The following is a 27,844-nucleotide window of genomic DNA, read 5'->3' as shown; positions in this document are numbered from 1 at the left end:
ATAATGAGAGAGATGAGTCTCAGGGAGATTGAGTGACTCGCTCCAAGCCACACAGCTAGGGAAGAGCAGAGCTGGGATTTGAATTCAGGTCTGCCTTGACTTGAAAGCTGCCATTCTTTTCATGGTACTCAGCAATTCTGTTAGTTAGCATTAGTGTTGTGGAGACACAGGTATTAATTCTTAGTGGTGGCCTTGTACTGCTCTTTTCAGTTTCCTCTTAATTTTTCATTTGAAAGTAGGAAAAATATGTTTAAAATAAAGAGGCTAACCTGATGTCTAACTCTGATGGCCTAATTGCTGCTCACAGAGATGAGCTGCCATGTTCCTTATTTCTGGTCTTATTAATTCTGGGACCTTTGTTATCACTAGCTCTGGAGATTTATACACCCTAAATCCTCAGACGTCAGGTTCTTATTGTCCAGGGATGTTGAAAGCTTCAGTTTGACACATTAGAATTTAGTTTTAGGGAGCTAAACACATCTGGCATATGTAATTTGGGCCTCCCTAAGTTAATAAAGGAAAAGAATGTTCTGAAACAAGCTTTTCTTCCTATAGTTACAATGATCCAGTGTTTCTAATTTAACAGAAGGACTTCTCACACTGAAAGGAAAAAGAGAAGACAAAAACTGGTCACCTTGCATAGCAACTGATATCACTGTCACAAAAGAGTCACAGGACAGGACAAGTGTGTGAGTGGGTAACGGATGAACATTAGGTCCATATAAAATCAAAGGAATCAAGAAGACATTTCAAATGCATGAAAAACATCATCAAGTACACAAAGGATCTCCCAGTTGATACATTATGAAATGCCATACGTTTTTCCTCTCAGTTGGGAAAAGGGTAACGTGTGAACCTTGGCTATTCCCCTACTATGCTCTTTGCTCTCCCTGGTGTTGTAGAAACCTTTGCCTCAGACAAGCCAGCAGGGGCTTGGGAGTCAGGCATCCCCTCATGCTCCTTGGATGCTGAATGATGCCCAGGGTGTTGCTCTATGCTGTTCAGAAAGATGCGTGAATGCATTATCCGTGTCTAATGCTCTAATTGATGCAAATGCAAATCACAAGTTTTCTACTATTTTGGTGGCTTAGGTACTCATCTGTCTGCTTTTCTCTAGGATGTTCTTCTGAAATTTCTAGAATGGGGACAAACGGAATGGGTACCTTAGCTGCTTTCACAAGGAGAGCTAAGTTGAAAGTTCTAGTGAAGGGTGGACCGTGACTGAAAAAGACCCTGTCCTGGCTGAGAAAGTCCTTTTCTCTCATTGGGGCTGCAGCTTTAGAAGGAGGCACATGCATGATCAGGAAGAAATACAAAGGCCTAACCCAAGACCGTGGTGGCAAAGAGGGACAAGAAAGAATCGTCTTCAGGTGGTATGGAGGTAGAATGCACAAAATTTAATGTCTAACTGGGGTTGTATAGGAGAAGGGGAAATCAGTGTGAATCAAAGTTTTCTGATGTGGCTGGGTGAATAGCCCATTTATTCTACAAGATAGGAAATACAGAAGATTAAGTAGGTTTCTGGGGCTAGACAAGTCCAGTTTTGGACACATTGTGCTGGTTGTGCCTATGGGATATCCAAGTGGTGATGAGTAGAAGGCAGCTAGATGTATAAAATGCATCAGCAACACTGTCAACTACTGATATGTGAACAATAGTACTTGAATCCAATTCTCTATTTTCAGTATGTGTATTAACTCTTGCAGGGTTACCAGGGAAAGGAATACAAATGGTTTATCCAGCAGCACTCTAAGGGTTGCAAAAAATAAAGACATCTCTCACTATTGTGCTGTATTTGCACATTGAAATGAGGTGATTTAACCACCCACAGCATCATTTCTCTTGTGAGCTATCTCTGCTGGTTTGCAGCTTCTTGTCCACATGAGTGTGGCTGGCATCTGGACCAGATTAAAAACAGCTACCAGGCAGACAGAGACAGAGAACAGTGCTCTGGAACCCTTCTTCCATCCAACCTCACTGTCTATCCCATTTTCCTATGTGAATTCTTACTTCCAGCTGCCACAGGGTCATTGAGTCTTAGCTTAAATCAAATGTCCTCTGGCTCTAGGTCCCATGATGAAAAATTTATGGAGTCCTGGACACATTACAAGTTTTACAGCTTTACAGCTGAAATCCTTCAGGTCCTCCTGACCTACTGAAGGAAAAAAATATGTTTTATTTTATTGTGATTCCCAAACATTCTTCTAGTATGTACATTTCTCCTACAGAATGGATATGTTGCTTCCAGCAATGTGTTTTATATTACCTTGAAGAGTAGGGGAGCTCTGATAGGAGGAAACAGAGAAAACAGAACTTGTAATGGGACATAGGACCAAGTCTATGGATCATTAGTCTGTTTTTCTCTTTGACTGAGAACACCTTATCTGAGTCAATGACTGTACCCTAACTTGTTTCCAAAACAGTTTCTATCCTCCAACTAATGATGTGCTGGTCTTTGTTTTTATTAAATTGTATATGTATATAAAGAGACAAGAATTTTCTTAGGACCTTAAAAATATCATCTGATCTTGAAAAGTCCAGGATAAACCTTGTTACTCATGAATTAAACTTATTCCAGATAATAGAATTTCTAAATCTATACCCAAACCCCAAATCTCTCTGTCTGTTCAGGAGACTATAAGTAACGCTTTGGATATGTCTTGAAAACAAGGTAGCTAGCAGCGCTTACCTTGACAATGAAATCTGCTGTGAGTGGTCCAGTCATTCTCAGTATCTCTTTGTCTGGAAATTTCTGGAAGTCGACACTAGAATTGTCCACAAGAAAGGTGCCTGTCGAGCTGAGACTGTTTTCACCTTTAGCTCCCTGCAGGGTTTTGGTTTCCAGATCTACAAGTTCAAACACATGTAAAGGGGAGAAAGATGTTCCCAGGGCTGCCCCAGACCACATGCAAGCACGTTTCATAAAACAGTCTACAGCTATGTAAGGGAGAAGTACCATCCTTTATATGGCTGATGCCGTTGAAATTGGGATAGTACCAAAATTTATGGGTTCCTCGATCACAGAGGAGTTTATATTGCAAGTGAAATTATTTTAAAACTCATTAGCCAAGTGTTCAAGGCTCCCAGTCCAGAAATCCTTGACTACCCAATGATCACATTAGGGTAACCCACATTTCCACCATCCTATTCCTTAACTAAACCACTCCTGTACATATCTTACTGATTTCGGTCTTTATGGATCTCTGTTTAGAATACCCTCCAGTTTTCTTTTTGATCTGTGAGATTCAGGGTGCCTCACAGAGTTCCTCTTAGCACTGTGTGACTTAATAGCCATGTATTACCTTGTGTGTATTTGTACTATCTGCTCTCTTACCGCGTGTGTGCTGTGGTTCGCCATGAAGAAATGATAGTAATGAGGACAAAGAAGTCAGCATTCTTTTTAGTTCACTCTCTTTTTAAAATCTTGCTGGGTACCTAATATAGTATTATGTGCATGTATGATATTTTGTTAAGTGCCAAAGAGAAAAAGAACTTCTTGATTCCTGGAGCATTCCAATCTGAATTTGGCCAATGATAAAGGTGATGAAACGTCTTTTGTTGGAGGAAATGTGAGCAAGCTGGGGATGATGGTAATTACACTGTGTATTTCAGAGCAGGTTAAATGCTCATGTGATTGAGAAATGATTTAAAACAACTGACCACTGTATGAAGAGGGACAGACTAAGTCTAATGGTTTCTAAACTTGCATAAGAATCCTTAGCTTTGGGGGCGCTTGGGTGTCTCAGTGGGTTAAAACCGCTTCCTTCGGCTCAGGTTATGACCTCAGGGTCCTGGGATCGAGCCCCACTTCAGGGTCTCTGCTCAGCAGGGAGCTTGCTTCCCCCTGCCCCTGCCTCTGCCTGCCTCTCTGCCTACTTGTGATCTCTGTCTATTTATTTATTTATAAATAAATAAACTCTAAAAAAAAAAAAAAAGAATCCTTAGCTTTGGTAGAAGGATATAGTGCCAGGTGAGCCTCTGGGTCTCCTACCCCACATTCAACCAGAATGACTCCCTTCTTCTACGTCTTAGAGATTGGGGATCTAGGATAGTTTTAGGACTTCTGGGGGTACTAAATTATTCCAAGTGTTGTCTATTTCAAGCTGGAATACCAACAGATAAAGAATGTTGGTGTCCAATGAAATGCCCATGACGCTCAAATGAAGTTTGTGTAGCCCTTTTTCTGAAGTAGGTCAGGCTCCATCCCCCCAATCTAGAGAAGAGAGGTCCTCACAGAAGAACATGAGGAACACCAAGGGGGAACAGGAGGCGAAACCACAGCTGTTGTCATCAGAGCAAAGCCAACATCATGGGATCTCCTTCCTCTAGCCTTCATTCTTCAAGCCACCTTTTGTGTATGTGTACTCATTTGTAGATATAGCTCCAAAACATAAATCAACTTAGTTTTGGAAAAATCCTGGAGGTCTAAGTCTGATCTGAGCAACTGATTCAGTTTTATCACCAGATCTCCCAGCTGTACTTCCCAAGGTACTTCTGGTTGAAAATTAGCTGGGGCTGGACCAGACTGCCTGCCTAGTCTTTTTCTGGTTTGGCCCCAAATACTTCAGGTTAGTCCCATATTAGACCAGCTTCTGAGAGTTAAGTGCAAAGGGTTGCAAGAGAAATAGGGTGTCATTTATTCACATAATCATTTTACATTATATATTATATTATATTCCAGATACACAAGACAAAAAGTTCTTGAGTTCCATGTATGTTGTCAACAGGACATCCATTGGGGGGAAAAATCCATTTTGCTTTCCATCATTTTCAAATATCATCTGCCGCTTCACCTATTGAGGTCTTGGGACAATTAGTCCCTGAGCAAATGAGGCTCAGTCTTTAGCTTCTTAGTGATCACATAATTAGGAAAACTGGGAGGCTCATACATTTATAAAAATGAATTTCCACTTCAATCTATTCTTTGGAGGTCTTTCTTCTGCATGGAGGAATCAGACCCCTACTTGGTGATGATCTCTGCCTGGAAGTTTTATTCTGAGCAGGCCTGTCACTTCTCAGAAAAATACTGTTTTTGAGTGGGGTTGTTACACAAGCAGTTACCTCTGTCCAATCCTCCAGGGGGGAAGCAAATCATTTGAATGGTGATAGTGTACACACATATATCATCCCTTGACATGTGAACATTATATTTTGGGGTGTTGTTCAGGGTTAGAAAAGAGCCTGGATCCATATAAGGTGACATATCAGCATCTTCTGGCTTTGCCTGAACTGTACCTTATTCCTTCCCTTCATGTGACCCCTCAAATCCCGCCTCTCCCATGAAATGTATTTATTTTTATTTTTAGAAAGGCTATAGTAGGCTATCTGAACTTTCACAGGCTCCAATTTATCTTCCTCTGGTTTGTCTTTCTGGAATGATTTCATTTATAATCCAATTGCCAAAAGATAATGCTTGCTACCTAAATTGGTTTCCTAGGCATGTGTGTGGGAGGGGAGAAATTACAGAAGATGATAGATGGCTCTTTAGGAATCCAGGAACAGTCACAGCGGAGGAGATCAGAAATGCTCAAGGGACCAGCTGAAGTCAAGCCTTTCAGTGGAACTGAATTTTGTAGAAAATACAATGTATCCTCTTATACCCCATCCCTGGTTTGGGGCCTCTAATTGTCTGCTGGTAATTTACAGGTCTACCTCTAAACAATAGTAAATGCTAATAATAAAAAAAGAAAAGATGTGGCTGTGTACTACTGCCTTGGCAGGAGTGAAGATATCAATTCTTTCTAAATTCTGGTGGTGCCATGGTACCATTTGATCTTTAGGGTTGTGATTACCCATCAATCCTCAATTCCAATAGCTATCTTCAGTATATGAGGGCTTTGCGTTGTCTTTAATACAAGGAATGTTTAATCATACCACTATGGCTTTCTTTAAATGTCCAGTTAAGGCTGTCCGGTGCTTCTATGTCCCCTGAATTGATAAAATAATAGAACATGAGAATAGGAAGAAAGAATGAAGGTGAGGGAGGGAAGGTTGGAAGGAAGAAGGAAAAAGAAGGAGAGGCAAGGCAAGAGAAAGACTGAGATTGACTGGAGAGGAAGAAGAGAGAGAATGAGAAATAATATTCACAAAAGCTAAACATGTGCTTGACTCATGAAAAACCTATTGGGAGCATCTATTTTGTATTTTTCAGGATGAGTGTGGTTAGAGATAATTACCCTGAGGTTTCTGCTATCTCATCAAGCAGCCAAAAGATAAACAGAAGCACTCAAAATATCATATTATGATAGAGTGGAAGGATTTGCACTTCTGTATTTTAATCTCTTCTGGGAACAAAAAATAATAGTGACTAAAATTCCCAATACCCAAAAGAAAACAACTGAGCATACTTACACAAGTGATCAGGTCCTTTTAAGACGAGGCGAATATGTCTGCTTCCGTAAGGAACAGCAACCACAGTATCATCCACTAGAGAGAAACAAAGGGGTATCTTAAAGGCACATAATTTGACACAAAATTATCGATTAGCTGCTATATAAATGCACTGACTTATACACTCTCCCAAAGGACAATCATCTTGCAAGTGTTTGAAATAGGAACACCAGTATTTGGGAATCAAAACTTCCATTTCCCTCAAAATAAAACATGCCAATGAAGCTGGTCACTAGTTAACTTACAGGGGACCTGACCTTTTAAAATACATATATATAAATTTTGGTATATTGAGAAATGAATTTACAAGTTTCCATTTCTGATTTTAAAAACTGGTTTTACATTACTAAACTTCTCCAGATTCTGAAAATGAAAATAAATTTGAATAGTCAAAGGATGACTATATTATATCAAGATCTGAATTTCTTTCTAGCAAAGTAACTATCTTGGATTATTCGGAAAAATAAGAACAGGAGAAATCATCTTTGTTTGTATTTGTTAAATCTCTCAAGGGCGGAAATCATGCCTCCCAGTTCTTTAATATCCTTCACCCTATCTACATGTAATATTATATATAGTAAGTGTCACAGGAATGGTTATGAACCTTCCCCTCACATACCCTCTCTGCTTGAAAATTATTATTATTATTATTATTATTATTATTTTCTGCCTGAAAATTTAAAAAAAAAATTTTTTTTTTTTTTTTTTCTGAATCACAGCCAGATTTAGAAATGGGTTATTTTCACTCTACTTGCAAATTGAGATTCAATTCACTGGAAGCAGAACCTACTTTTTTTTTTTTTAAATTAGAGGTATATTCTATATTCAAACACATCCCAGGCATTCTCACTTGTGACATCTGTGACAACAATACCTCTCATTTACCTGCCACTGAAGAGTTGCGCTTTCTAAATTCACCATTTACTCCTTCACCCAAAGCTTGTGACATAGGCAAAGAGGATGCTACAATCTCCATTTCATAATGACAAAATAGAGCCTCTGAGAAGTATAGGGAGAGGCCCATGGTCAAAAAAGAGGAGGGCATTCCAGAAGAAAAGGAAAAAAGCAGGCACTTTAAATTCACCAGCATATTCAGAAGCTCTGTGGGATTCTTCGTTTCACACATATTTTTCTGATACTATACATTATCATGCTTTCATTGGAAAAATTTAGTTTCCATAAGAGTAATCCTAAAAGATAACCCAATGTTCTGAGACTTACCATTATCCTTTTTTTTTTTTTTTTTAGATTTTATTTATTTATTTGACAGACAGAGATCACAAGTAGGCAGAGAGGCAGGCAGAGAGAGAGGAGGAAGCAGTCCCCCCGCCGAGCAGAGAGCCCGATGCGGGGCTCGATCCCAGGACCCCGAGATCATGACCTGAGCTGAAGGCAGAGGCTTAACCCACTGAGCCACCCAGGTGCCCCACCATTATCCTTCTTTAGGAGAATCTGATTTCTACAAATGAATCTCAGAAGTTCCCTAACTTCTCTGATCTTTAGTTTCCTCATTTGTAAGACAGGGAAAACCACACTTGCCTCACAATATTGTTGTAAAAAGATACAGATATTGATATCAATATATAGATGTATAGCCTGGAACACAGGAGGCATTTTGTAAATATTACTTTCCTCCTTCTCTTCCAAATCTCCTTAAGGACAGGAACTGAAAGACTGTTTATTTTTACAATGATTTTAAACCCTCCAACATAGCCAGTTGAATGAGAAAGAAAAATCATATGCTCTCAATTCTTTCCCTAAAGAGGTTACATTTACCAAGTTCTCTCCAATGTTGAATATTCCACTCACACTACAACCTTCTCGCGGTTTTTAATGTCATACATTGTTGAAGAAAAGGCTGAATCTCAGAGAGCCAAGACTTTGTGGCTGTAAGCACAAAACATGTAAGGAGAATATAGAAAAGGAACAAAAAGTGTTCAGACTGGGCCCATAGAGCTTTAAATGTCTTGCATAAAGACATGGATTTTTAAGTTTACAAAAGAAACTCAAAGCAGCTAAAACAATGGGATTTCTGGAAATAGAAAGTCTTTGTTTATCCACAGGTCAAATAAAGTGCAAGTAAAAGGGAAGCTTTCTGTTTGGCTCCGCAAGGCTCAGCGGCAGGCTTCTGACCCCCACACAACTCAGGCGGCCTCCCTCTTGTTCTGCTGAGAAGCCACTCGCATTCCACTTACTGGGGCATTAACCCTAACTTCTGGCTGATGCGTTAACTTTGTATGCTCCCCAGGGAAGATGGGGAGAAACCCAGAAGGGTGTTGGGGGAAGAGGCTAGGATGGCGACAGGAGATGGAGATAGAATGGAACGTCTCTTGATGTCCCCTGCACTTGCCTAAGTCACAGTGAAACAGGGAGCATCTCAAGCTGGTGCAGACTTGAAGAGCCCAGCACAAGGCACAGGAAGTATGAAGAGTCATGGTCTGTTTTTTTGTGGTTCTGTAAAAGGCTGATGGACAAGTGACAGCTCATCAGGCAATCAGCAAGTTCATGCCTTTATTCCACAAATATTTTTTGAGTGTCTCTTAGTGTCAGGCTCCCTCCTAGGTACCAGAAATTCAGTGACAAAAAAGGCCAGCCAAGCAGCAGCCCCACAAAATGGTCCAAGAAAAAGGGACCCAAGATTTAAAAAAAAGGGAAAATACCACATGCTCTACCCTGCTCATGGAAATCCATAAAGCACATTGGTTTCTTAGAAGCCCTGAACTGGGGGCGCCTGGGTGGCTCAGTTGGTTGGGTGACTGCCTTTGGCTCAGGTCATGATCCTGAACTCCCGGGATCGAATCCCACGTCGGGCTCCCAGCTCACTGGGGAGTCTGCTTCTCTCACTGACCTCTCTCCTCTCATGCTCTCTCTCTTTCTCTCAAATAAATTAAAAAAAAATCTTAAAAAAAAAAAAAAAGAAACGCTGCGCCCAAGAACTTCATTTCATTCTTTGTAACCCAGGGTATCCCTAAAGAGTTTACCCAGGGAATTTTTATTAACACTGTTAACACTGATACATCTCAAAATGTAATTTAAGAAGTGGTGATCTTAATTTGACAGAAATATAGGAAAAAATGGATATTATGTTCTGCATGTTAATAAAAAGCCACTCTTTAGTTGGATATGTATTAATAATTGTCTTACTGGGGATAAATTCTCAATAATGAGGGATAGGCTAAGGGACTCTTCTACCTGGCATCTATCACAGTAGTGAGCACAGAATGGTGTTGAAGACATTGGAGAATATGTGAGTAGTCTGGCTTTATCACCCATTTCTTTAGTGATTAATTCAGTAGGTTTGGTTGGTGGGGCAGAAGGGTACACCCTCTTTCATTGGACCTCACATTCCTGAGGGTGCCCTTTTCCACAAAGACACACTGCTCTATGACCAAGGGCATCTGGCCTAATCTATTCCGGCTGTGTTGACAGGACCATGATGCCAGTCGTCAGGACTATTTCTAGGTTCTTAATCAGCAATTCTGAAAGACCTGCTTCAGAGATCAGATAACATCTTTCTCAATTAAATCGATAAGCTTTCCATGCGAATCATAAATGCTGTCATTTCACAAATATCGGTTGCAAATGTCTTTTCTCAAGAAAATTGTAAAGATTCTACGTAACCTATTTCCTCAAAGAATCTACAGCTATATATATATTCCAAAGCTTTCTATTGAATATTTTTATTTGTTTTTCAATCTCATCATATGTAGACTTTTTTGTGTCATTCATTGCTGTAACACAAAAAGGTCATAATGATAATTTTTGAAGAGACAGGATTTCCTATTTTGATATCTGAGCTTGCCATATTGTTAGACCTGTTGATGTGTATGTTTTTAAAGAGTCTTCCCTCTGAGTCTATGAGACTGGTAATTTTTTTAAACAAAAGTGTCATCATTAATGTGGTTGGTTATGTATAAAAATAGCAGTACATACAGTCGCCAATCTTGAGGAGGTTTTCATAGTATATTTTTTATCTTCATGCTAACTTTATTACCTTACAATGTATCCAATGAAATAAGGTGAAGCTGAGCATTTGAGCCCTTCAACTTCTCCCCACCAAGGTTATGGGTCATTACACAATGGAGGACTCCTACCCAACAGGCAAAACAAGATCGATCTTCCTCAATGGTTGGGAACTTCATCCTTACAGTCGTCCAGGCCAAAAACTTTGGAGCCAACCTTGACTTCATATTTATATCTAATCAGTCAGAAAATCCTAGTGCCACAAGAGTCAAAATACCATATTTCGCAGACTCTAAGACAAATAATCTCTCACATTCTAATACATGTGAAATCAGAAATTAGCCCACAATCAATGGTGACTTATATTCTTTCTCGCTGAGGCAGTAATCCTGCCGCAGTTATCTTTGCCTGCACAGTTGCTAACTGTTGTTAACATAGTTAACTAAGTTGCTAACACCAAAGCGGCCAGTATCAAACTTGCAAGATGGGTGTCAGCAGCTTGGAAGAAGATTCTAGGATAATTGGGGGACACCCTTATTGGAACTAAACAGTTGTGGGGGTTATAGGGAGATGAGGAATCTGAAGTGCTTAATAACACTGCCAAAGTCAGAGTCAAAAGCCAGTTACACAGTTGCAAACCTGAGTTAAGAGCCCAGCATCAAGACTTCTCTTTCCTGACAAGATGGATTAATAGCACCCAGACTTAGTTTTCTGCCTAGAAACAACCAAAAGTCAGAAAATTATATAAAACCATGGTTTTCAAGATGCTGGGCATCAGGCAAAGAAGGGCAGCAATCCGTCAGAATCAGGAAGCAAGGTAGGTAAGTGTTAACACTGCCCCAGCTTCCTGCTTTGAAAGATTTTCCTGGCTGCATCTCAGGAGGTAGGAACCCCAAGCCTGGAGGATTCCTCGAGCTGAGACAAAGTTGAGAATCCAAGAAGATGAAGGTTATATAGTATAACTTTATTCCATATGTTCAAAAACTTAAGTACATACATACAAAAATCTTCAGGCCCAGAGAATTTTCAATGGGGAATGCTACCAAGCATTCGAAGAAGAAATAACTTCAATTTTATACAATCTTTTCCAAAAAAACAGAGAAATCACTTCCCAAATCATTGTATTACAGTCAGCATTACACAGCTACCAAAAACTAGGCAAAGATGATATAAGAAAAGGATCCTACATGTAGAGAAAGGGGAACCCTCCTACACTGTTGGTGGGAATGCAAGCTGGTGCAACCACTCTGGAAAACAGCATGGAGGTTCCTCAAAAAGTTGAAAATAGAGCTACCCTATGACCTGGCAATCGCACTACTGGGTATTAACCCCAAAAATACAAATGTGGTGATCTGAAGGGGCACGTGCACCTGAATGTTTATAGCAGCAATGTCCACAATAGGCAAACTAATGAAAGAGCCTAGATGTCCATCAACAGATGAATGGATAAAGAAGATGTGGTATATATATATAATGGAATACTATGCAGCCATAAAAACCCACAAAATCTTGCCATTTTCTGTGACGCGGATGGAAATAGAGGGTATTATGCTAAGCATAATAAGTCAATCAGAGAAAGACAATTACCATATGATCTCAATGATATGAGGAATTTGAGAAACAAGACAGAGGATCATAGGGAGGCAAAAATGAAACAAGATGAAACCAGAGAGGGAAACAAACCATAAGACTTAATCTCAGGAAACAAACTGAGGGTTGCTGGAGGGAAGGGAGGTGGGAGGAATGGGATGGCTGGGGAGGGTATATGCTATGGTGAGTGCTGTGAATTGTGTAAAACTGGTGAATCACAGGTCTGCACCCCTGAAACAAATAATACATTATATGTTTATTAAAAAAAATTTAAAAAGGATTCTACAGACAACTATCTCTCATAAACATAGATATTAAAAAACCCTCAAAAAAAAATACTGGCAATTCAAATCCAGTAATCTATATAAGGAATAACACGTTATGACCAAGCAGAGTTTATCCCAGGAAAGCAAGGCTGATTCTTTTTTTTTTTTTTTTAATTTTTTATTTATTTTCAGCGTAACAGTATTCATTGTTTTTTCACCACACCCAGTGCTCCATGCAATCTGTGCCCTCCCTAATACCCACCACCTGGTTCCCCCACCCTCCCACCCCGCCCCTTCAAAACCCTCAGGTTGTTTTTCAGAGTCCATAGTCTCTCATGGTTCACCTCCCCTTCCAATTTCCCTCAACTCCCTTCTCCTCTCCATCTACCCTTGTCCTCTATATTATTTGTTATGCTTCACCAATAAGTGAAACCATATGATACTTGACTTTCTCTGTTTGACTTATTTCACTCAGCATAATCTCTTCCAGTCCTGTCCATGTTGCTACAAAAGTTGGGTATTCGTCCTTTCTGATGGAGGCATAATACTCCATAGTGTATATGGACCACATCTTCCTTATCCATTCATCCGTTGAAGGGCATCTTGGTTCTTTCCACAGTTTGGCGACCGTGGCCATTGCTGCTATAAACATTGGGGTACAGATGGCCGATATCTAGTAACGAGATTGAAGCAGTGATCAAAAACCTCCCAAAAAACAAGAGCCCAGGACCTGACGGATTCCCTGGGGAATTCTATCAAACTTTCAAAGAAGAAATAATACCTATTCTCCTGAAGCTGTTTCAAAAAATTGAAGCAGAAGGAAAACTTCCAGACTCTTTTTATGAAGCCAGCATTACCCTGATCCCCAAACCAGGCAAAGACCCTACCAAAAAGGAGAATTTCAGACCGATATCACTGATGAATATGGATGCTAAGATTCTCAACAAGATCCTAGCAAACAGGATCCAACAGCACATTAAAAAGATTATCCACCATGACCAGGTAGGATTCATCCCTGGGTTACAAGGATGGTTCAACATTCGCAAATCAATCAATGTGATAGAACAAATCAATAAGGGAAGAGAGAAGAACCACATGATCCTCTCCATTGATGCAGAAAAAGCTTTTGACAAAATCCAGCATCCGTTCCTGATTAAAACGCTTCAAAGTATAGGGATAGAGGGAACATTCCTGAACTTCATCAAATCTATCTATGAAAAACCCACAGCAAATATCATCCTCAATGGGAAAAAGCTTGCAGCCTTCCCATTGAGATCAGGAACACGACAAGGATGCCCACTCTCACCACTCTTGTTCAACATAGTATTAGAAGTCCTAGCAACAGCAATCAGACAACAAAGGCTGATTCTTTATTTGAAAATCAATTAACGTTAGTCATCACAATAAAAGTCTAAGGAAGAAAAGCCATATGAACACAATCATTTGAAGCAGAAAGCATGATAAAATTCAACATTCATTCATTGTAATAACTTTCAGCACATTAGGAATAAAAAAGAACTTCCTTAATGTGATAAAGGCATCTTCAAAAAAACCTACAGCTAACTTCATACTCAATGGTAAGAAACTGAATGCTTTCCCTCTTAAGACTAGAAATGAGGGGTGCCCAAGTGGCTCAGTGGGTTAAGGCCTCTGCTTTTGGCTCAGGTCATGATCCCAGGGTCCTGGGATTGAGCCCTGCATTGGGCTCTCTGCTCAGCAGGGAGCCTGCTTCCTCCTCTCTCTCTCTGGCTGCTTCTCTGCCTACTTGTGATCTCCCTCTGTCAAATAAATAAATAAAATCTTAAAAAAAAATAAAAGACTAAAAATGAGACAAGGATATCCACAATTTCCTCTTCTATTCTTTTTTTTTTTTGCCTCTTCTATTCAATATCATATTAGACATGCTTGCCAGTGCAATGAGGTCATAAAGATAAACAAGTGGTTTACAATTTGAAAAGGAAGACGTAAAGCCACCTTTATTTTTTTTTTTAAAGATTTATTTATTTATTTACGTTGACAGACAGAGATCACAAGTAGGCAGAGAGTCTCCCTGCTGAGCAGAAAGCCCAACGCGGGGCTCGATCCCAGGACCCTGGGATCATGACCTGAGCCGGAGGCAGAGGCTTTAACCCACTGAGCCACCCAGGCGCCCCTAAAGCCACCTTTATTTGTAAAACAAGATGATAGTTTATGTAGAAAATCCCCAGACTCTCAGAACTAATAACTGAGTTAGCAAGTTTGCAAAATATGCAGCCAACACTTAAAAATAAACTAGCAATATAGAATTGGATATTGAAATAAAAAATAAAATGTCAATGCAATAGGGCAAGAAATAAGAGGTACAAGTTTAACGAAAGTACAAGGATATGTACTCTGAAAACCAATAAAGGCCTATGAAAGGAATGAGAGAAGACCTAAAGAAATGGATAGCCATGAAGTGCTCATAGGTTAAGTGACTTAACATAGTAAAGATGTCAATTCCCCACGTATCAATCTATAGAATTAACAAAATTGTAAATCAAAATTTCAGCAATATTTTTTATTAATATGGAAAAGCAGATTGAAAAATTTATATGGAAGGGCAAAGAAATTAATATAGAATAGCCAAATGAGTTTGAGAAGAAGCGTAGAGTTGGAGGCATCAAACTATTTTATTTTAAGACTTCCCTTAAAGCTATACTGACCAAGACAATGTTGTATTGGTGAAGGACTGACACAGATCAGACTAGAGAGTTCAAGTAAAGACCCATGCAGAAATGGCCAATGGACTTTTGACAAAGTTTTAAAGGCAATTTAAGAGAGAAAAGGACATCTTTTCAACAAATGGGGCTGGAAGAGTTGGACATTGATATACCTCTCCCACAAAAAAATTAACCTAGATATATCTTATAATACTGAGATATACCTTACACAAAAATTAACTGAAAATTGGTCATTGATATAAAAGCTTAAATATAAAACTGTAACAATTTTAGAAGAAAATATAGGAGAAAATTGGTGACCTGGGATTAGGCAAGTTCTTATGTACAATGTTAAAGGTATAGTCCTAGCAAGAAAAAACTGATGACTGGTCTTCATCAAAATTAGAAGTTTTTGCTCTATGAAAGCTAATATGAAGTCAGTTTTGGGGAACAAAAAGGTACCTATGGAGAGAAAATATTTTCAAATCACACATCTGACAAAGGACATGTACCCAGAATGCATTGAGAATTCTCAAAATTGAATGGTAGGAAATCAAACGCATATAAAAACTGGGTAAAGGACATGAACCAACACTACCCCAAAGAAGAAACAAGCACTTCCATAGTGGGCAGTATAATTTTACTCCCTTGCTCCGCTAAAGATGACCATGTCCTATTCCCCAGAACCTGTGACTCTATTATGTTAAGGAGGAATTACAATTGCTGATGAAACTAAGACGGGTAATCAGCTGAATTTAAAGAGATTATCTTGGATTATCTGGGGGGGGGGCAACATAATAATGTGGATTCTTTAAACTGGGAGAGGTAGAAGAGGAGACAGAGGTACAAGAGGATCTAAAGATTTTATACTGCAGACTCCAAAGATGCCAAGGAATATAGATAACCTAACAGAAGCTAGAAAGGCCAAATCAAAGAAAATCAATTAGCCCCTAGAACTTCCAGTCCTGCTTAACACTGTGAATTCATCCAACAAGACCCATTTCAGAGTTCAGACCCTCCAGAACCATAAAATAATGTGTTGCTTTGAGAAACTAATTTTGTGGCTATTTGATACAGCAGCAATTGGAGACTAATACGACATGAAAAAATATTCAACATCCTTAGTCATCAGGAAAATGCAAATTAAAGCAATGATGACATACGACTATGTACCAATTAGTATGGTTAAAAGAAAAAATACTGACAATATCAAGTGATGGAAAGAATGTGGAACAAGTGAAACTCTTATACATTGCTGATAGAAATGCAAAATAGTAAACGACTCTCAAAAAAAGTCTAGCAGTTTCTTAAAATGTCAAATATGTATCTACCGTATGATCTAGACGTTCAACTCCCAGGAATTTACCTAAGAGGTATGAAAAGCATATGTCCATACAAAAATGTGTACATGAACATTCATAGAAGCTTTATTTATAAGGCCTCCCAAGTGAAAACAACCCAAATGCCTGTCAGCAGGTGCATGAATGAACAAACTGTGGTATGTCCACACACTGGAATTTCTATACAGCAATAAAATAAAATAAACTACTGATACATGCTATATTAATGAATCTCAAAATAATTATGGTGGTGAATGAAAGAAGCCATTTGGACTATAGTATGTATTGTATAATTCCATTTATGTAAAATTCTAGAAAGTGTAGTTAAATCTATAATGACAAAAAGATCAGTGGTTGCCAGGGGACAGGGCTGGCAGAGCAGAAGGGAAGGATTACAAAGGGCACAACAAAACTTTTGGGAGGAGGGGTATGTTTGGTTTCACAGGTGTATGCATATGTAAAAATTCACAAATTTAAAAATCCAGTCTATTGTATGTCATCTATACCTCAATACAGCTGTTTATTTTTTTTAATACAGCTGTTTAAAAAAAAAGAGTCCAGTACCAATGTATTTTATTTCTTTTGTGAATTCTTTCTAAAATTCTGTATTACAGATACCCCCACGACAAGTGGAAATTGAGCCCAAAATGATTAAAAAGAAATTACAGTTTGGAATCTCAGTGAGGTTTTGATTTGAATTTCCCTGATGGCTAATGATGATGAACATTTTTTCATGTGTCTGTTAGCCATTTGCATGTCTTCTTTGGAGAAGTGTCTGTTCATACCTTCTGACCATTTTTTGACACGATAATCTGTTTTTGGGTGTTGAGTTTGAGACGTTCTTTATAGATCTTGAGAAAAAGTTTTTTTTTCAGTTTGTTTACCAATTTAGTAACTTATTTCAGGTATTTTGTATGTATGAATAACCCATGCTTTAAAAAAAAATCTAAAACTAAGGTAGATCTTTAAAAACTATCACGTAGGGGCGCCTGGGTGGCTCAGAGGGTTAAGCCTCTGCCTTTGGTTCAGGTCATGATCTCAGGGTCTTGGGATCGAGCCCCACATCGGGCTCTCTGCTCAGCAGGGAGCCTGCTTCCTCCTCTCTCTCTGCCTGTCTCTTTGCCTACTTGTGATCTCTGTCAAATAAATAAATAAAATCTTTAAAAAAAAAAAAACTATCACGTAAAAACCCTAAAATGTCAGAAGGTTTTGTGTCAGCATTTCTTAATTTCAGTGGCAGCTTTTCTTTCTTCCATAGTGGTGCATAAAATAATAGCCCATCTTTCAATCAGTGAGGTCTTAGATTCACGGAAATGCAGTGTGGAATCATTCCATATCACCTCCACCACCGCTGCCCATAGTCCAAGCCATCATCGTCCCAGGGCTGGCTCACCATAACCGTCTCCTAGTCAGGAGACCAACTGACTGAGACCAACTATAGTCTATTCTCAACACAGTATATAGAGTAATCCTTCTGAAAATAAATCAAGTCATTCCTCTGCTAAAAATCTTCCCATGACTTTTCATCTCATTCTGACTAAAAGCCAAAATCCTTACAAAATCCTACAATATCTTTGCCATTCTTCATCCCACCTTGCAACCAATCCTGCCTTCGTCATTTCCTGTAGGCTTCTTTTTTTTTTTTTAATATTTTATTTATTTATTTAAGAGAGAGAGACAGAGAGATCACAAGTAGGCAGAGAGGCAGGCAGAGAGAGGGGGAAGCAGGCTCCCAGCTGAGCTGAGAGCCTGATGTGGGGCTCGATCCCAGGACCCTGAGATCATGACCTGAGCTGAAGGCAGAGGTCCAACCCACTGAGCCACCCAGGTGCCCCTCCTGTAGGCTTCTTTCAACTGACTTTAAGTCACATGAGCTTCTTTGCACTTCAGGAAATATGTTGAGATTTGCATTTACCAAGGGCCTTTGTATTTGCCTCTCTCTATGACTGGAATTCTCTTTCCTTTGACTTTTGCGTGGTGACCTTGGCTCCAGTTCAGATGCCATCTTAGCAGTCAGTGAGTCCTTGTTATCTACCAATCTATGTAGTATTGCAACTCCCTGTAACACTGTTGCTGGCAGCCCAGCCTTATCTCCTATTCTTCTCCCCTGCTTTACTTTTTTCCCAAGACTTCTATCACCACATGAAAGCACATTTTATTTAGTTTTTTATTTTGTCTGTTTTCTTATCTGTCTGTCCCTGAGGAGTTTTGGGATATCCAGGTGATTTCAAAACACACAAATTCATATGAGAGTTTTGCAAAGCTGGAGACATTAAATTGATAGCAAATAGACTGGCTGTAGTTCTAAGTATATTGCATATACTTGGAAAATATGTAATGGGGTACAAGCCAGTACAATTTGCGAGAGAGTGAGCCTTTAATTTCAAGAATCAAAAGTTAATGTTAGTTAAATTTATTCTCTTTTGTTGCTGTCAGGCTGGGGAAGTTGAAAGGAAGTGACCAGGAAAGATGGAAAGATTGAACGCTATCAGTGGACAGCCTTTTCCTTTAAAAGCGGGGGGGTGTGCCTTCATTTAGCTCTCTTTCTTGTCTGTATTTGTATTAGGCAATTATACTATATTTTGATACAAAGATGGTTTCTTTTTTATTTGCCAGCAAATGGCAGCCATTGGATAAGTTCCTCCTACTTTTCTTTTTCCTTCTGGCACTTCCCACCATGGTCTTTCTCCACTCTTCTGTTTTCTCTTTGTTCCCCCAAGGCTTGATAACATTAAAAAAAAAGAAATCTTGGATGTAAGTTCAGAAGAAAATGAGTTCAATGTGGGGAATCTGAGTGCTAGGGGTTCGTAAAGAGCACGTGGTTGGCTCACAGTGTCTTTTGGCAGAGTAGAGGGGAGAGAGCTGGCGTAGGTCCACCGGGCCTTCACGGGTGGAGCACTGCTCACCTGGCCAGCACCCTGGGCCCCACAGAGTGGTCTACTCTTCCCTGCTTGGGGGTCACCTCACAGTCTGTAAATGTAGAGCAGAAGATTCTTCTGGGGTGGAGAAAACATAAGCGAGGCACTTTATTCAGCATCTGCTATAGATTGTGGTGAGGTGTGTGTACGTTGGGCTTTATTGAGATAAATCATTTTGTCACGAGGCATCATCAGCACTAAGGTAAATGAATCAATTGCGCTTTGTCCTTATGGATAATCATCGGGTTGTGCATTATATAATTTACCTACTCTCTTAGAGCACTTTTTATTGAAACATCTATTTGCAGATCTGGGGATGACTTATGGCTCTTCATTTGCTTTGGTTTGTTCTTTCAGAGCTTCTCCACATTATTCCAGTGATTGAGGCCCCAGAGGTCCCTGATGACCGTCCTCCCCCATAGGCAGAGTGTTCAGGGAGAGAGCATGAGTGGGAATGGAGGGAGGGTCCCTTATCCCTAAGCCCACTATACAGCAGTTATGGCACAAAAGGAAGCCATCCCCTTTATCTGTGCCTAGCAGAAATTCCTAGATTCCTAGATAATGAGCATTGATTCACTTACAAGACATAAATAATTAGCAAGATTTGAGCTCTTCCAGGATCTCTTAAAGTGTTCTATAAGAGTGACTTCTGAAATGTAACTTCCCCCACCCCTCCCCAATATCCCACCATGACTTCAGAGATTTACAAAAGAAAAGAATTATGCCTCTATCCTCTGGTTTTCATCTTCCAAATTCTTTAATTTGTCATCATAGAGAAGAAGCTACCAACACATGAAAGAAAAAAAAAAATCTCACCTGAATGTACTATATCAATGTCTAACTTAGCTCATCTTTCATTTTCTCTGCCAGAGTCTTTTTTTCCCCCCAGATTCACATTTTTCACTGCCGGCAGGGGTGTTAGCATGTTGAGTTCCCTAAGCTGGTACCTCCAATGTTTCTTGTGTTTAAAAGTCCCTAGTCTTCCTTGCTACCACCTCTTTTCCCCGCCTAGAGTCTAGTCCTTTGGGCAAACTGCCTTTTCCTGACTTCTGGGAATAGTTCTTTAGTATCCACTGCCTTTTTTTTCTTGACCTACAAGTCCACTGAAAGCCAAAGACCCTGCCAAGCATCAATTGCTTTTTTCCCAGCTAGTCAACAAATAGAAGAACAAAACCACATTCAGTAAAAGATACTCATTCTCAGTTCCCAAGCCAGGGGAGACATGTGCAAAGATAATCAAAGATCTATTGAAGGATTCTAGATAATGGCAAAATCTGGAGACAGTCTACCAAGCAAGGTCAAATTATTCTAAAAAACGTATGTCTTTGATTATAAGAGTTGCCTTATTTCTATCTTTTTTATGATGTAGCACCTAAGGCAGTGATTGTGACAGAAGACAGTGTTTTGTAAAATGATCTGGGTCATTGTGTGACTGCGTGGCTGTTTTAGGTATCACTAGACATGTGCCGTCTACCCCAGCAAGACCCAGCTGGGCAGACATTTGTGGTACCTTGTTTTGATCCATCTAATGCTTTAAAATGGCCCATCAAGGAAATAATCAGCAGGGTTGTGGGACAGTCCAGAGCAATGAGGAAGTGCTTAGGCTCCAGAATCAGACTCTGGGCTTGAATCTTGGGCCTACCATTTTAGAGTTGCATGACTGTGCAAGTCACATAATCTGTCTCGGCTTCAGTTATCTTATTCATAACACAAGGATAAACAACGCCTGGCTAGAGGGTTGTCGTCAGGATACAAGATGATGGTGTGACGTTCCCAGGACATTCTGTCTAGTAAGCATGCCTTTACTGTGCTAGTATAGAGAGATGAAGCCATAAGAGTCAGTAAATGGCTTCCTATAATCACTGTCCAATATTAATTCTGAAAGAACCTATGATCAGCACCAATCAGAGGTCATTTTGTAAATAAAGACAGCATGATATCATCATGGTGGTAGGAGTGAATTTGTTTAGATTTACACCCTCTCCCTGCTATATCTCCCTGCTATATGCTACATCACGTTATGTATCAGGCAGAGGCTTGGGGGCAGTCTGTCCTCATGTTGGGCATGTCTGTGTTTGTCAATAGAGTGTATTTTGATCCACGTGTAATTCACTCCTGCTGTAGCGCAAGAGAAAGCTGTCCTCTGGGTTACCTGACTTGTTCTACCTAAACTAACGCACAAAGCAGGAACATGGTACTTTCTACAATACGTTCAGATTTGTCTTCGTTTTTGTAGTGGCCTTATTCCTAGCTTGAGAGGAGCCAGCATGAGACCAGAAGAGATTAATTAGCCCGCCAACCCCCAGATCGCCCCATCTCTGTGGCATCTTACCTTTGGTTGCAGAGAGCTGGGATTTATACTGCCCTCGGACCAGCCGGCAGGTGGACCCATCCCCGTTGCAGACTCCACAGTTATCCTCCTTGATGGTGCTTCCCAGCTGGTGATCGCAGCCAACAATCTGACAGGAGAGAGAGATGTGTGATTCAACCAGGTGCCTACTGTAGGGATTCATCGTGAACCCATCACCATTCAGGGACCCTCCCTTCACTTTTGAGGAAGGCTAAAACATGCTTCCCATAGAGGGGAACCAATTCAGCTGGAATTTCAATCAAGCTAAGGAAGAAGAAAAACAGAGCATAGACAAAGATGCTTTTACAGTTCAAATATATAAACAGAAAGAAGGGTGGGGGGGGGTAAGAGGGAGAGACAGAGGATGGGGGCAAGCAGGGGGGAAATAAGGGAGAGAGGAAGATCTTGACCTATTGATATTATTGAGCCTTAAATAAAAAATCATTCCCAGTGTAATAATTATGATTCACTAAAATTACAAAAATACAATTATGGAAGAAAAGATTTCATGGATTATTTTCACATTCCATATTGTTCCTTAGACTAGAAGCTGTGTAAGGGTAGGAGTGTGGTGTGTTAGGTCCATTGATGTACTCCAAGCAACTACTATTGTGCTTGGCAAATTGTAGCCCTCAATAGAAATTTGGTGAATGATAACAGGTGAGAGTTCTACCACTGAACCACCAAGGCTGCTGAATGATAATGAAAATGGTTCCTTTTCTAGCTAGCACTTCAACTAAGAAAAGAGAAACAATCACAGAATCAGCCACCAGAAGCAAGATTACTGGATGTGTGTGCGGTGGGAGAGGAGCGTTGACGTGGAGGGTGGCAGAGATAACCAATACTGAGGCCCTCTCTGCCTGGCTACGTCCTACCAGGCACAATACACGTATCTCATTAATTCTGAGAATGATCATGTAAGACATCTCCATTTTATAGCTGAGGCCACGAATCTGGCCAAGGTCACTTTGGTAATAAGTAGCTGAGTTCTAAGCATATCTGACATAACATTTATGCTTAGTCCAAATCAGGCTTAACAAAATCACAAGCACTTATCACGTATGTGGGCAAATTCAGCTGTACTTTTACTCTTTCCTTTCCAACGCTCAAGTTCAAAAAAATTCAAAGCCAAACTACATCAAGTTGTACTTCTATAGTTCCAGTTAGATCTAGTACCAAAAGACCTATTCCACTTCCAAATGACTTCAACAACTGTCTTCGATAAAAAATAAAATGAGAACTGTAGTGACATTTGAAGGGGCTTCTTTCCAGAAAGTCCCCACAATTTGTTGTCTTTCAAAAATCCAGTTGTTAATATGACCTTTCTTTGAGGCTTGATTTTCCTCTTTGTACTTTTAATTATTAATTGCAAACACATGTTTAGCCAAAGGTTTGAAAAATATAATTATTTAGCATTGCATTATATATGTGCTTTATTTTTAAATGTGGTAATGTGTATTTTTTATACACAGGCATACAGGCATCTTTAAAAATAAACGATGAAGCAGTAATTCCTTCAATGATTGGGCATTTTTTGAAATACAAAGATGTCAAGAAAACATAATGCCCAGCTCTTAAATGGGGAGCAAAGGAGGGCTGGTTCTGTCCATAGGGGGTCATTGTGGTCAAACTGCAATTCACGTCAATATGTTCCAGGCTGCAGTGAAGCCTCTTCAGAATTCACCCAGGCTCCATCCATACACAGCCAACACGTGCAGGCTTAAGACTTCAGTAATGTGTTTCCATGGAGCTGGAGTAAACTTGTTTTCAAAATCTTTATCTGTAGATGAACCCACATAGGAGCTGAGTAATTCCATATTCACTTGTATTCTGAACATGGTTTGAAATGGGAGGGCAGAAGTAACTTATTTACCACCACCACCAAAAAAGTCACTTAATCATTTATCCAACAATGATCAAGATCTGCTATGGGTCAGGCACTGTGTTAGGAGCAAAATCCAAAGGGTTTAAGCACATACGGTCCTACCCTCCTGGGACTTAAAGTCTAGTAATGGAGACATGTATTATTTAAATCACCTCACACAATCAATGTAAAATGATAATCATGATACAAACTATAAAACACAGATCCATGATACTCTGAGAACATAAATTATGGAGAATTTGATCTCTGGGTAGAGAGGCCAGAGAAAGCTTTCCCGAAGAAGAGTCTTTGGAGCTGAGATACCAAAGAGGTTCCAGAGTTAGCTAGACAAAAGGGAGGTATTGCTATGGGTTGTACTGCACATTTTTGTCATGTGTAGATACCTACCAGCTAATTAGAAGGTAATCCAAAACCAAAATTGGCAAAAAACAAAAAGGAAAACAAAAAAATGTCAGAAGAATAAACCATACGGTTGCCTTAGTAGGGTTGAATCCTTTGGGGGAAAAAAACAAAACACGGCAATCCTAATTTTGTCCGTATGCAAAGAACCATCGACTCAGGTGTTGTTCTTTGGGGTTGGAAAGAAATGATCTTAATCTTACAAGATACTCAGCACTATAGAGGGGGATAGGCAGGGAGCATGGAAATTTACTCTCAGGTGTCTCAAATATAACTGTGTTTATTCCTTAAATTAAAGAAATTTCCAGTTTCTCAAAGGATTTAACTTGCTCTGGAAAATTTTTAATGGTCTCTGATGTCTCTAAAGAAGCCAAATAGGAGATTACCATGAAAATCTCCCTCTAAGCCTAACGATTTCTTATGGCTCCAAAGCCATTTTAAGAAAAGAAAAATCCAACTTCGCAGATCCAAAGTAACAATCTATTAGGAGCAGCTAAATAGAAGATGACATACTTTAAGGCTAACTTGACCAGACCACCAGCTTAGTGTCCTTGATGTAAGTTTATGGACCTCAGGATATGAACCAAGTGAGTTCTAACTGGGCTTTGTTTAACTTCGGAATTGAAAAGACAAACATCTCCCTGACACACTTTTTCTCCCTTTGCATCAATTCCTTCTTAAGGTGCCAAAATATTCTAACTCAATTATTTTTAAAACATGGGAAGACTTTATCATCAGATAAAATGTTCTTATTTTGGTCCCAGTGGAAAACTGTTTGCAGTTATACCAAGAAAATCATTATTGATGTATCTCAGTCTGTCTCAATCTGTTGGTCTGGAATAACAGAGTAATTAAAAATTAGTTAAACTGTGACTTTGAGAGCTATTATTAATAACAAAGAAAAAACAGAAATACAGAAATGGGTTTATTTGGCAGTTATAATGACAGATCTCTCTGCACCTTTGCATATACCACTATTTCTGCCTAACGTGCTCTTCCCCAATTCTTTATTTGGCAAACTCCTATTCATCCTTCAAATCCCAAATTAAGTGTCTGCTCCTCAAACAAGCCTTTTTTAGTTTCCAGAGTGAATGGCCTTATTACTCTATGCTTCTTCAGCCATTTGTTCATAAGTCTACGTGGCAGAGATTACTTGTTGCTACCCAACATCCACCGTCCCTTTTTTTTTCAATAACAGAACTCCAGTTGTATTTGGGGTGGCAATATGTCCAGTTAAAAAGAACACATTTTTTTACTGGCTTTGTGACCATTTGCAATTAGTGAAATAAAAGTGGAAGGGTTGTGTGGGACTTCTGGGAAGACTACTTAAAAGAAGCCGACTTAGATGACCCTACCTGCCCCCTACTCTCCTTCCTTCCTGTTGGCTCCAAGTGCCGAAATGAAAAATGAGACAATCCTGAGAACAGAAGCCTTGCAGTAAGGAGGACAGAACAGAAAAAAAGAGCCTGGTCTTTCACCTCACTTAGACTGATCACATCTTGTCTTCTTTTTTTTTTTGGTGAAAGAGTAAATCCTTTATGTGCTTAAGCTAGTATTAGTTTGGGGTTTCTTTTATATACACCCAATTCAAATAGTTGTATAACTTATATTGCATTTAATCTATTGCTATATCTGTCTCTATATCAGCTCATGGGTTATTTGAGAGCCCATGCTTCATTAGTCTTTGTATTTCTGCTGTTTGGCACAGTGTTTAACATTTGATGTGTGCAGCAAATGCTGGTGAATCAATGAAACACACAGCAAACATAATGGTTTGTTAATGAAGCCACTGTAGGTGACAGGTAAGCAGCCTTAGACTGCAGTCATTGATGACACACATGTAGACAAAAATGTGCATATATGTGCATACATGTGCTTATTTGTTTCTGTGTACACAGAGAAACAGACATATAAATGACAACTACATATCAAACCAAAACCTCTGTCCTGATGCATGAATAAGTATTACAATAAAGGGCTAGTTATTTCTAAGAGGCTATTTCCCAAGTGCACCTATGCTCATTATTAGTGAAATGTCATAGAAGGCAATGTTCAGGTCACTGAGTTCCCAGACCCACCCCATTCTGGACAAAACATTAAAGTGAGATAATGACCACTCATAACTTTGGCAACTACATGGAATTTTTTTGTAAGGGGTGGAAAACTAGCTGAATATTTTGACCTAATGTATTTTATTCGTATTCTGCTACTAGTTGTCAATTTGATACAGTGGTGGGACCTCCTCTGTATCCCTAGTGGGGTTTTTTGTTTTTTTTTTTAATAAAATTTTTATCTCAGGTGATATAAAAAGTGAAAAGCTCCAAGATGTTTCCATTGTTTAAACACCATAAGTGGGTCATCAACTTTTGCCTTGCTATCTTGATTGTAGGCTTTTTGCATATATATACTTATATATAAACACGGACAAATAGTCCTTCATCCTATTTTTTTTTTATTTTATTTATTTATTTGACAGACAGAGATCACAAGTAGGCAGAGAGACAGGCAGAGAGAGGAAGCAGGCTCTCTGCGGAGCAGACAGAGATCACAAGCAGGCAGAGAGACAGGCAGAGAGAGAGAGAGGAAGCAGGCTCTCCCTGGAGCAGAGAGCCCGATGCGGGGCTCCATCCCAGAACGCTGGGATCATGACCTAAGCCGAAGGCAGAGGCGTTAACCCACTGAGCCACCCAGGCGCCCCCATCCTATTTTTAAGTAGAATATTTTTCTTCATTCTTCTTTCTCCTTCAGGATTTACTAAATGGAAGGGGGGAGAACCCTCCCTAAACAAAAACTAGGATGATAATATCCAGTTATCATTAGCTTACAGACTTCAAGCATGCCATGCGGATTTGAGGCATTAGGGCTATTCTGCGTGCTGATAGAAGTCTCTCCCTTAGTCTTGCAGAGCTGATAGCAAGTGAACAGGCAGACCACAAGTCTGAAATTCTCTAGACACTGAAATATGTATAATAAAATGTCTTCACTACGAGCCACAGGAAAAAGAAAGATTATCATCTGAATAATTTGGAGAATGTAAATAAACACAACCCACAAGCTGACACCATGCCCCAAACTGATGCACTTAGATGGGTTCACACTGGCCACATTTCAAATGGTTTCCCATAAGGACCTCAACTTCTAGCATCAAATACTGAGCCAGTGATGTCAAGCTTTTCTTGATCCAACACCATGAGGTAAGAAACTTTTAAATCCCTTTATTTTCAGCACAGGGAAAGACAAATATGGAAAACTAAAATCTGATCACAGCTGCTCTTATTTATAATTATTTAATTCACATAGAACTTTATGGGGAAGAGTGTGCTCTTACACACATTATAACTCATTTACTATTTAGGTTAATAGGGAAGGTAGTGTATCCTTAATCTTAGCTTCAAAACATTTAGATATTGATTGATTTGCTTATGCTTCACCTTTTTGCAAATTTATGTATAGCGTATACATATAATACAAGACAATAAAATAAAAACAAATGGGAAGATGGAGCAAAGAGAAAAATAAGAAAGATGAGTTAAAACCAGGAAGGGGAGAATTATACAGAATACATAAAGTCCTATACATTTGTTAAATGGGGGTTACATATCTGGATATGAGGAAAACATGAGCAATTGCAAGAGTTACAGCATTTACTGTATCTTTTGGAAAATGTGTAGGATAATATGTTCCTTCTAGGAGACACTCAATAAATATTTATGTAATGAATGAATGACAAACTGGCTCAGGAGAACCGTAATTACTCAAAGTACTGAAATCCTAGATATACATCTGCTGTGAGTTTTCTGAAAGACAACGCCATGTAACAGTGTCCCAGTAACAACTCGGCAAATAAATACAAGACCTTTCAAAGAACTGACTCTTCATTAATCTTTGATGAACCCTAATAGTCAGGGAACATTTGATAAAAGCAAATTTTAAGGAGTCAAAACAAATCATCCAGGTACAGAGTATTGTGATGGTCCGATTTAATCCGCAAATAGACTTTATAACACTTAGGGCTGGTTGGCAAAAATATGGCATACGTGCAGCTATTTTCCCTGCCAGGAC

The 27,844-nt window shown here is 39.4% G+C and overlaps 1 protein-coding gene across 2 annotated transcripts in view; it reads right to left on the bottom strand.

Annotated features, from left to right (window-relative positions):
• ADAMTSL1 (ADAMTS like 1) overlaps positions 1–27,844 on the bottom strand; it is a gene marked incomplete at its 3' end in the record, with an annotated part of 404,822 nt that overhangs the window by 249,687 nt on the left and 127,291 nt on the right. For both annotated transcript variants that reach the window (XM_080819725.1, XM_080819726.1), the window contains exons 5-7: positions 21,481–21,607; positions 6,352–6,426; positions 2,690–2,847 (exon numbers count right to left, since the gene is read on the bottom strand). In XM_080819725.1, coding sequence (XP_080675851.1) covers positions 2,690–2,847; positions 6,352–6,426; positions 21,481–21,607 — 360 coding nt within the window. The remainder of the gene's footprint in view (positions 1–2,689; positions 2,848–6,351; positions 6,427–21,480; positions 21,608–27,844) is intronic.

The sequence above is a fragment of the Martes martes genome, assembly GCF_963455335.1.
Source record: "Martes martes genome assembly, chromosome: 12".
Classification (NCBI taxonomy): domain Eukaryota; kingdom Metazoa; phylum Chordata; class Mammalia; order Carnivora; family Mustelidae; genus Martes; species Martes martes.
The sequence above is the reverse complement of the archived record's forward strand: the minus strand, read 5'-3'. Positions and strand labels throughout refer to the sequence as shown.